The sequence below is a fragment of the Neomonachus schauinslandi genome, chromosome 2 (assembly GCF_002201575.2).
Source record: "Neomonachus schauinslandi chromosome 2, ASM220157v2, whole genome shotgun sequence".
Classification (NCBI taxonomy): domain Eukaryota; kingdom Metazoa; phylum Chordata; class Mammalia; order Carnivora; family Phocidae; genus Neomonachus; species Neomonachus schauinslandi.
Window position 1 is genome coordinate 125689882 of NC_058404.1, and position 12154 is coordinate 125702035.

The window sequence follows — 12154 nt, forward strand, 5'->3', positions numbered from 1 at the left end:
GGATTGCAAATACATATCCGTTCTAGAAAGTTAGGGAAACACAGAAAAGGTCAAAAAAGAAAATGCCCATAATCCTATCATCTTGTCATTCAAAAATAGCTTTCAAAAAGGTTGATATGCATACTACTGGCATTTTCTATGCATAGATAAGATTTTAAAATAAGGGGATATAAATATATTTTTACTTTAAACATAATGCTGAAATAGTCATATATTATTAAATAGACTTCTCTAGCACCATTTCTAAAGGCTGCCTACGTGTCAATCACATGAACAGGTATCTACTTTACCATTTTCCTATTGTTGAACATTATAGTTGTTTACAAGTATTTATCTTTATATAGAAAATAACTGCGATGCAAAAGCACTCTTGTCTGTGTCTGTATATATAACACATTCATGATGATTTCGCATTGCATAGGTTTCTAGAAGAGGAGATGTCGGGCATTTGAGGTGCACCTAGAAGGTGTGTGCTGCCCGAATGTCTAGCCCTCTTCTTTATGATCAGGAGGCAGACACTCATTCTCGTTGTGTCACGTTTTAACTACCAGCAAGCAAATGCTTAATTACAATAATTGAATCTCAACTCACATAATGTAAGTATTAAAATATATCAGAGTATTTTCTAGAAGGAGATCTCCAAAGATGAATAGTGAACATAGCATCAGAATGTAGGTTTTATAGTCATACCTATCCTGAACTCTCCATCAAACACTATAGTGAGCCTTTACACACAGCATGGGTGTCCATTTCAATTACATAAACTAATTGCCAATTCAATCAAATAGCTACTCGATTAGTTTAAAATCTAGCAATATCAAGACTTTATTTTTTAACCAGGTTCACTGGGTTATTGAAACTGACTACAAGTCCTTAAAGAGTTGTAAAGTTTACATATGCTAAAGAAAACTGATCAGTCATCTGCTATTAAGAAAAAGCTACATGATTTTATTCAGTTCTCACGCTTCAGATCCACTTGCAGCCTTGGCATAAGGATGTAAACATTTATTATTTGCGATAAGCTGTCAAAAATAATTTTTGGAGCTTGACTAGGTAAGGGGAATATATATTTTTAAGAAAAGGAAAATAGAACACAGTTCTGTTTACTTTTCTGAGTAGGTGAATAAATTGGGGTAATTCATTTTATTTATCTCTATGCTTAGATTCTTCTGCTCTTTTATAATACTTTGAATGAAATGATGCTCCAGGTCTCTTCTAGCTTTGAAATTTTTGAAATTTTTTATTTTTTTTATGGTCACTTAGCAGATGAGTTTTTGTTTATGTGTTGTGTGTAGTTTGTGTATCTGTGTGTGCATGAACACACATGTAATTCACATTTTGTATTTACCTCCTTCCAGTCAATGGTGGCTGGTCCACCTGGACAGAATGGTCTGTGTGTAATAGCCGCTGTGGACGAGGGTATCAGAAACGCACAAGGACCTGCACCAACCCAGCACCACTCAATGGTGGTGCCTTCTGTGAAGGGCAGAGTGTGCAGAAAATAGCCTGTACCACCTTATGCCCAGGTAAATAAACCAGCGTTCTCATTCCAAACGTGTCCTCTCATTCTAGGAATATGTTTTAGGGCATGTACACAAAGCCTTATTCTTGACCTGAATGTGTGATAAACATTATTTATATCTATCATACCATTCAATGCTTACACTGCTGAGAAATCAAGTATTTTTCCCCAAAACAGTACTTAAATTTATTACCCAAACATGCAAAAGAGAATAAAACAGGAGATTAAACACTTAGGGACATGATCGTTCTCTATTACTCAACAAAACTGCTGGAGCCAAGATTATAGGCTCTGTAATTCAAGGGATTTAGGCAGCACTGAAAGCCACACATTTTAGGAATACAACACTTGATCTTCAGACAGCCATGGACATTATTGGAATTAAAATTTAGAAAATGTTTTAGATGGAAATATTTGATATTTGATGTCAGTTTCTGGACAAGGGCAAACAAAACATTTGGAATGAGTTAAAAGGAAGGCAAAGCTTTGTGACACATGGGCTAATGGATTTTGAAAATACAATACAGTCAGCTCTTTATTATCTGCACATGTTGGTCACTATAGGCACAGTGGTACCTATAGCGAGATTGCATCCCTCTGCCACTGAGCATATTTTTCGCTGTCTCATATTGTTACCAGCTCTTACCCTAGGCAAATTGAAGGTGGTATTTGCCAAACTCAAAACCAACTAAAATGCTTAATTATATAATATATTAAAAAGTTAAGCTAAAATTATTTTGAAATAATCCATAAATTCAGTGCATTCCATTGGGGTAGCTGTTACATTGTCAATTTCATTATTTATTTGTATTTTATTTTTTTGTGATTTCGTTATTTAGAAACAGTCTCCTTACTTCTCTTTATTTAGCTTACTTTTTGTCTTATCCATCCTTTAATAGATAGTTTATCAGAGATGGGTTAGAGGAATGAACTGTGGAGAAAAATATAATCTATATTTTGTATTCCTAAGTGTCCACTTTCAAATATCCAAACAGTATCCCTTTGGGAGATTTTGTTTGTGTAACAAATTTTGACACTTAGCTAGGTTTAGAATTTCAATATTTTACCTTATACTCTCCTATATTTTATCTAGGTGTTGACTTCTACAATTAAAAATGCATTGAGCATTTTGAGTTGAAATGAAAGTGTGTGTGTGTGTGTGTGTGTGTGTACCTTAGGATGATCTAGGTCAAAGCAAATGTCTTTTCTCCAAATAGCTGGGAGTTGCTTAAATAGCCAACTCTGGATGATTGAAATATTAATGCTTTCATCATTTTTTTCATATGGGCATGTTTATATCTCTATACACATTATACATAATATATTTACACAATAATTTGAATATGAAATCTATGGATTTCCTAAACTATGTAGACTATTAAAATGGATATAATTACTATGAATATATAAGTGTAAGATGTTATGTATAGTAGATGTTCAATAAATGATGTTTGACATTGTTTTATATTGAATTCTAGATAATCATAATTATTTATGTATTTCAGGAAATTTTTTTAATTTAACTGCTTTTTAATATTCTTGTCCTATTTAAATAAGAATTTTTAAAGAATGCATTTTAAGTGTGACTTTAGTGAAATTTACCGTATTTTTTTAACTTAGAATTTAAGTTGTGTGTTTTAAGATAGAGATATATCAGCTCAGTATCATTGTGATTACTAACAAGCCAGCAACAAAAATTAGGGAGAAAGTTAGTCAATTCTAAATGACTGAATCACAGTAAAAAAATAGGAATATATGTAAATATTATTTGTAAAATAAAAATAGAAATATATATGTCATCAAATAATGGAATAGAATTATCAAATAATATATGGAAAATAACATAGTCATTTCAACAAAGCATTGCAGAAGGGCTCAACAGAATCAAGCTGCCTGGATAAAAAAGTAAAATGAAAAGAGTATTTAAGACATGGATGATAGATAGATAGATAGATAGATAGATGATAGGTATGGATGGATGGATGCATGGAAGGATGGGTCAGTGAGTGGACAGATAGTCTTCTTCTCCATTATACCAACCTCTTCTCCATATCAACACACAAGTTTACTTGCACTGCCCACGTGACACTATGCATGAAGAAATCTTGGATCTAAAAAGAGGTCCCCTAATTCTCAAAGCAAAATCCAAAAGCTTCCCTTCTAACAGAAAAAAAAAAAAGGCTCCATCATGATCTACTTTTATGTGCCTCCTGGTCCTCACCAGCTCCTGGTGACAACTTCGGTTTCTGTGTCTCCCTTGAAGTGATTCCGTGGCTTGGTCAGTAAGGACACAGTCACGCCCCCAGGAAGGAAAGTTCACAGAACCCTCATGATGTATGTCGCGCATGCTCACTTCCCAGTAGTGGACATGGATGCAGTACTCCTTGATGGGACATCTTCTTCAGTTTTGTTTTGTTTTATCTACACGTGAGCTCTACTCCCTTCCCCCCTCAAGTAGCTGCTTCTCCCTCTGACCTTCTACTGGGTTTTGTGTGTGTGTGCGTGGCAGTGGACGGCAGGTGGACTTCATGGAGCAAGTGGTCTACCTGTGGGACCGAGTGCACGCACTGGCGCAGGAGGGAGTGCACGGCGCCCGCCCCCAAGAACGGAGGCAAGGACTGTGATGGCCTCGTCTTGCAATCCAAGAACTGCACTGATGGGCTTTGCATGCAGAGTAAGTCAATTTGAACAAACAAAAGACAGGTGCGAGGCCTGAGGTTTAACCATTTGGATTTCTTGGAAATATTAGAAATTAATAATTCTGAACAAAACAAAAAATGCAGTAATATGCCAGTATACTATCTCTGTCTCAGAATTGAGAGAACTAATTCCCCAGGAACCAGAATGAATAATAACTGTCCAGTTAACAAATGACATACACAATATTGTGTTCTCATGAGCAAAGAGTGATTTAGTCATATCCATGGGGAAACTGTCACTCTTTCCAGACCAAGGAACCATTCCTTAGTTTTATTTGAATTAATAAAAGGGCACCCTAAACTCCTCAGAGTAGAATCACATGACTTCGAAAAAGTAAGCTATTTATTCCTAATTCATGACCATTACCGAACCAATGTCCATGAATGTGAAATACATATAAAGCACAGGAAACGGTCCTGCAGATAGATTTACCAATTTACAGCAAATGCTTAGTGGGAGCATCTCCACAAGTCCTTGAAAATGCTAGGTTTGTGTTAATATTTGTTTAAAGGAAGTAATATTAATAAAACAAAAATTTTAAAAATGAGTATAGAAGATTGGCTCGGGAATATAATGGGTGAGTAGGCTAAATATTCCCCATTTTTCATGACTTCGTTTCTTAGCTTTTCTTAATGAGATGGTAGTTTGATTTCCATACTTGCAAACTCTTACCCCTTTGAGGAGCCCTAAGATATACAAAATTTACCATCTTACATGACCATGAATTAAGGTAGTAAAAATTGTTCTGATATCACACCTATAGAGATGAGTGGATGCTATCTTTGGATCTTAACTAAGATCCACGAGATGTTGACATTTATTATAACATATTAACATTGCTTGCAGAACACAAGGAACCACATATATTTGTGTAGAAGTATTTATATTTATCATTTAAGAATAAAATATTTCACTTTCACCACATTTATGAAGTTCTGTTTCCCTTCCAGTGTCTATACACACAAGGCCCTTGAAAAAGAAACCCTTACTTAAAATACAAATAAGTAATGACGTTGCTGACACAGAATAAAAATCCTACAGGCTTATTTTTCTGTCCACAGTATGTTGCTTTCTTTGAGAATTGGCAGCTACTGAGTGTAAAGCACAGCTTCTGGTTATAAGTTTCAGACTGCTACTGTGTATCTCACCAAGTTCCTATTAGAAATGCAAGAATGAAAAGAATATAGCTGTTTTCCTAACCATTAATCCAGAGATACAGGGTTTGTTCCTCTAAGCATGAGTTTGAGTTGAGGATTAAAATAAAAACAGCACACACCAAGTTATTCTTTTTTTTTTAACATTTTTATAATTTAATATTCTTCTTTTAGTGGAGAACAAATTGATTCATATGATCAAAAAGTAACAATATTTGAAGTCTCTCTCTCTCTCTCTCCCCCCTGTCCCTCATCTCTCTCCCTCTCTCCCTCTCTCAATACTGTATTTTAACTTTGGGTGATTTAACACTATTGCTTCTATTGTGCATATTTTAAAATTCCCAAAGCAACCTATTTAACAAGAAATACAATGCTGCAAGATGGAACTTTCGGCCTTTAATTGGTTACACAAAATGACATCTACTAAATTATGACATTTGTCAAATACAAACATGACATATGCAAATTAAGACTTTCATGACATAGCATCCCCTTAGCATCCAGCTTGTTTCTTATGACACTAATAGAATTTTTTGTTTAATGTATGGCTATTTGTCAGTAATGATGACATGAAGTGGTTGTATAAATCAGGAAAGGGAACAAGGCTACAAGAGAGGGTTTTGTTCTTTTCTTTTGTTTGTTTATTTTTTATCAAGTCTCTTGTTAGACTGAAACATTTGAGTGTTTGGATTAAAATCAGTCAGTTAAAAAGCTATTTCCCTTTACAATTCTGATTTGCTATAGTAACAGCCCTACTAAGTCAATAAACTCTTTCATCTGCCCTCCTATATCTACTCTAGAGCAACAGAAAATTGTCTGTGCTATTGATTTCCTCAGTGATAAAAACCACAGAGATAGTGCTGCACTGTGCAATGATAATATTTTACAGTGAAAAGTTATACTTTCTACTTACCAGTAAGCTGGGTATTTCTGGCATAGCATTGCACCAAAGTCTTGCAAAGAAATAATACTGCTCTTGGTCCTTATTTTGGAAAACAAAGGCTTTCTAGTAGTGAAAGTACTCAGTTTGCAAGAAGGATGAGGTGTATATTAAGAAATAGATTGGAGGACGGGGCGCCTGGGTGGCTCAGTCATTAAGCGTCTACCTTCCACTCAGGTCATGATCCCAGGGTCCTGGGATCGAGCCCCGGGTCGGTCTCCCTGCTCAGCAGGGAGCCTGCTTCTCCCTCTCCCACTCCCCCTGCTTGTGTTCCCTCTCTCTCTGTGTCTCTCTCTGTCAAAGAAATAAAATCTTAAAAAAAAAAAAAAAGAAATAGATTGGAGGTAAAAAAGACAGCCAGAAAGTTGCAATTGACAATTAAGAATTATCATTTAATGTTTATTTACTTTAGGAGAATTAGTGTCTTTGAGGCATTAATAGTCTTTCATCAACATTGCAACGTTTATCTCAAAATAAAGCTAGTTACCATTGAACCAAGTATGCTATACCTCTGAAATTGTATTCCTAGTTGAAATTGTATACAAATGACTCTGATATAAATGTAGACATGCTGCTAGGTAGGAGAAATTCAGAGTTTATAATAGGGGTAAGTAGCATTCAGAAACCTAGACAATGTAGTGTAGTATATTTTAAAAGCCAAATTGATACTTAAGAGCAATACAATGTGAAATATGTAGAGCATATTACTGTCAATTCTTATTCAGTAATGTGTTCAAAACAGTCATATTCAGGCACATTCCTTCCTTAACCACCTCCCTCAATACAAATAACTTTGACTCAAAATATGCAGAAATATTGGGTAAAATATTAAAACTTAAAAAATATACATATGCACATGTATGGAGTGTGTGTATATGTGTGTCTGAGAAAGAATGAGTCAAGTTTGAAAGATAGAGAAATCCTCAAATCATCAAAATAAAATAGGAACTCAAAACTAGAGAGGTAACTGCATGAGTGGATACCAGAATAATCCAGAGGGGCATTGGCCATGGATGTAAATCCTAGGGATTGGGAGTTAGAGGTTTTGTTTTGGCATAGAGGCCGAGACCCAGAATTTGCACAAGCCTGAGGCCGAGAGTTGAAATCTAGAGCCCTTTGAATAAAGCCCTTTGAATAGAAAATTTTTACCCACCAGCCCAGGGAAGCCACAGGAAAATTCATGACAGAGAAAATAAAAATGAAATCTTCACTTAAATAAAACCTATAATAAAACCACAGTCCTACACCCAGATCTGCTATGGAGTCTAAAATACAGTACTAAGGGAATAAAAAAACAAAAGATATGTAATTAACATAGTTGCTGAAACTTCTAGGGTACCAGCAGAAGCAAATAACAAGCCATTCTCTTGAGTTCTTTCCACAACCCAAGTGCATTGGTCTCTGACAAAAATAGCCCACTCCTGGAAATGAGATTACAATACGGTTTCACATCACCCAAGGGAACAGTCTGCTGCAAGAGAGAGTGCACAACACAGTGAGTGAGTTACTTAGCACTCTCATAACATGGACTCAGAGCAATCTGAGTGAGACTATTTACTAAAAGTAAAAAGACAAACTGTATTTTTAAAAGATATATAAGCACAAATGCAAGAATAGAATATTCTAAAAAGGATAGACAGATTTGGGGAAAAATCAAATGAATGCCTAGAAAGGTAAACAATTGAAAGTTAAAACTCAGTGGGAGGTTAAAAATCAAATCAGAGACAACTTTGGATACAGCTGAAGGGAAAATTAGTCAACTGGAATGTTGATCCCATGAAACTTCTTAGACTAAGGGAAGAAAGATAAAGTAAGTGATTATATAAAAGGGAGGTTAAAACACATGTAGAAGAGAAGGAGAATATCCAAATTTGCTCAAGAGAGCAAAATTTAAAAGATTTTCAGACAATTGAAATGGAGAGGGCTTACAATTCACAAACTCTCACTGAGTAAACTACTAAAAATATAAAATAAAAATTGATTCTTTAAAAAAAAGAGAGAGACCAATGAAGAGACAGAAAATAAAGATGGAAGTAAATTATTGACAACCTTAACACGGAATATGGGAAAGTGTGATCTGAGTTAAATTTTTCTAATTTCCGTATAGTGTTCAGTAAAAAAAATAACACTATTTTCATTCAATTCCATTGATTCAAGTTTACCAATTAAAATAGTAAGCCTAACTACACACATAAAAGGTGGGTGTATAAATTCAAAATAAGATTTTTAAGGGCAGGAAAGGAACAACAACAACAAAAAAACCATAGTAAATGAAAACAATAGTTAAGATGGTATAGACAGGGGCGCCTGCGTGGCTCAGTCATTAAGCGTCTGCCTTCGGCTCAGGTCATGATCCTGGGGTCCTGGGATCGAGCCCCGCGTCGGGCTCCCTGCTCTGCGGGAGGCCTGCCTCTCCCTCTCCCTCTCCCCCTGCTTGTGTTCCCTCTCTCACTGTCTCTCTCTCTGTCAAATAAATAAAAATTAAAAAAAAAAGAAAGATGGTATAGACAAAGGATCATCATATGTCAGGGGTAACAATGTAAATGAATTAAATTTACCTGTTAAAAGAGGTTCAAAATTGAAAGTTGTAGTAAAAAAATCCCATTTGATACTGTTTAGGAGAGACGTACTTAAATCCATAATTATAGAGAAAGATTGAAACCTAGAAAGTGGAACTTAACAGTATAGTGCAAACTTTATTTTAAAATAGCTTTGACTGTCTAATTAGGCCATTATTAATTCAGCTTCATCTCCCATTATGCCTAAACAACACATACCAGAGATTGGTATTGCTCATAGTTTTAATTTAGGTGTTTGTTTTTCTTAGACTCTATAGTTTTTAGAATATTTAATTTTCTACATAGTAAGTAATCAAAAATTTTCTAAATTTTTTACCACACTTGCAGTTTTGTGTTTCAAACACTTTAGAAAATATGTGGTTCCCCAATGTCAAATGAAATTTTTCATCAAAATCTTCGAGGGTTTCTTACAAGATGATTGGATATTTTAAAGGTATAATAATGCTAAATTTTAGCAAATGTGCAAAGTGAAGTCTCTTGTATTTTGCTAATGGGAATGCAACTTTTTCCAATTATTTGGGGAAGCAATTTGACAATATTAGTTAAGGGCTTCAAAATTGTTTATATCCTTTGGTCCAGTAATCCTACTTTAATGAATAAATTTTAAGAAATTAATCTAAATACCTAAGAAGATATATGCTAAATATGCTTTACATTCTTTATAATTTACTGTAAAAAAAATGCGAAACCTGAAAATCCAGTATTAGAGCAGTGGTTAAATAATAATATGGCACTTACATAAGGTGGAATATCATACAGCCACTAAAATGTTTTTGATGGTTTAACATGGAAAAGCAGAATATGGACTTACAAATGCATTTAGTCATAACTATGTAAAAGTAAGCTTAGGAAAAAGATGAATGAAACATATGCATTTATTTTTGACCAGTGAGATTGCAAGTAATTTCTTTCTTTCTCAATATGCTTTTTATTCACTGTGTTCTTTATACTTGGCTTTTCATTATGTTCATATTGTAAATGACTTTCTAAAAAAGAGATGTTGAAGATTGGCTAGAACAACTGTATGATCTTGGAAGCAGGAATCTTGGGATTTGAGAAATAGCGATATCAATGACTTGTCCTAGAAAATTGGTCCCATTAATTCAAATTAGATTTGATTAAAATTTGATTACCAAAAAAGTATTTGCATAAAAGATTTGCATAACCCCTAGTTGTATAGAAACCCTGGGGTGGCAAGAGTTACTTACAACCAGTAAATCAAGGGTATATATAAAAGGATTTCAAAGACATGGGGATTTGGAACTGAGTTATAGTTTTGCATTATTTCCCAGTTGCCTATTATACACATATCACTCTGTCCTTGCAAGCACACTTATTCTTAAACTGATGAATTGGATTCATTACGAGATGCTGTGTAATTTCATTTGTGAAACAAGGGCATGGTCTTTAAGCAATTTCAGAAGCTCCACTAAATTTTTTAGGCCATCCATACACATTAGTTGATACTGAAGTATGAAATATATCATGTATATGTTACACTGGATATATGCTCATTGGCCTGAAAAAGTAGTTCCCACACTGGAGACCCTACATTCAAATTAAGAACTTCAAAAAGTTGTGTTATTTCACGGTAATGCATTATTAAAGAAGACATCAGAGTCAATTATTGTCCCAGAATGAAGTTGGACCTTTTTGGTTTATAAGCACATTGTTAATTTTAAAAAATAAATAAAAATTAAAGAATAAAAAAACTGGACACCTTAGGTATGTTAAATGGTATGGATTGCATCCAAAAAGAAAGGGTAGATAACTTGGGACATTTTTTACTATTGAAAATAACTAAACACACATGCCTGATATGAGAAACTTAATGGATTTCCCTGTTTTTACTTAATAATACTACAGAATAGTGTATCTTATTCAGAAGGCAGTATTGGAAAGTCCGTTATGCTGTCTGCCCATTTAGGTTTCTTTATATCATTTCTAAAAGTATATAAAAGCAGCCCCTGGTTCTACAATACAATTTTGAAATTGGATTTCCATAAAATGGTTCCAAGCACAGAGAGAGGGAGAGAAAAGGCGGCAGGGAGGAGAGAGATGGAGAGAAACTGGACACAGAGAAAAAGAGATACAGAAGAAGAAAAAAGCACTTGAAAATCCCCCAAAATGCTAAGCCAATAACCATGTTTACATTTTATGTTGAAATACTATGATACTACCAAGACCTAATAACTCTTAACTTTTACAATCTCTATAATGAATTTCTGGTAAGATCTACTTTGTCATGGTTGGCATATAATGGTTTAATCCATGCTTCCCTCTTCCTTTAGAAAACAGCAATCCAAAACTATATACATAGCTTGGTCCAGAACTGGTGTTTCATATGTATTTATGAATATACTCGGATTATTACATGACTGCAGCCATTCCTCTGGACTTTACTTTTTAATACCATTCAAAGATTAGAGTCCCACATAGGGGTGTGTCACAGTTCAGATCTGAATTTAGAATTCCTTCTTGCTGAAGAGGGTTTATGCCACAGTAGACAAATTAAAAATAACAATTTACAAGTAAGAACTGCCTGGAATTGTGTCTGCATCAGTGAACTTCCTGACTTTGGGAAATTAAAATGTTATGCAGTCTGCAAATTTAGCACTTTCTACTCATTAAAAAATTTACATGTCACACAGCGCTTCCATTAATTCTCACGTACAGAGGAAGTGGCAGAACTCTGTGTAAATTGTGGTGTGGACACACTGCATACCAGGACCCCTGGAATACTACGTTTGTTTAATGTGGGAAAATAATTTACCTTTACAAATAGTCTTTTCTTGACTTGAGAATGATGTGTTTATAACCGCCTGGTAGGCATTTGAGAAGGTGCTAGTCAGTTTCCAGTGAGATTCTTGTCAGCACAGCAGTTTGATAGGAAAGAGTAATTGTGAGTGTCAGACAGTGAGTGCTTTTATCTACAGTTTGGAAGAAGCTGATGTCATAGCTGTGTTTGTATCATCCTTGCTATGCGTGGTGTCCCAGCTGGCAAATAAATATTCTCTAAATATTCTGGCTGCCCAACACGGTGCTCTGCCGCCTCCGGTGTAGTAAGTGCGGTTTGCTTTAGCGTCTTTCCCTTCTGCTAAAACATTTTCCTGTTTTTGAAAGCAGGGATGTGGTTAGAAAGTTTAGCCCACAGAAACCTGCCGAACACCTATGGGGGCCCCAAGCAAATCAGTGCGAGAGGACAAGGGCAAAGTCTTCAGCTTCTAGGATGGAAAGGAAACTCCAAGGGAATCAAGAA

The 12154-nt window shown here is 35.0% G+C and overlaps 1 protein-coding gene across 1 annotated transcript in view; it reads left to right on the top strand.

The window, feature by feature from the left end:
* UNC5C (unc-5 netrin receptor C) overlaps positions 1–12154 on the top strand; it is a 340887-nt gene that overhangs the window by 278280 nt on the left and 50453 nt on the right. Inside the window, exons 6-7 of the mRNA XM_021680394.1 lie at positions 1359–1526; positions 4032–4196. Coding sequence (XP_021536069.1) covers positions 1359–1526; positions 4032–4196 — 333 coding nt within the window. The remainder of the gene's footprint in view (positions 1–1358; positions 1527–4031; positions 4197–12154) is intronic.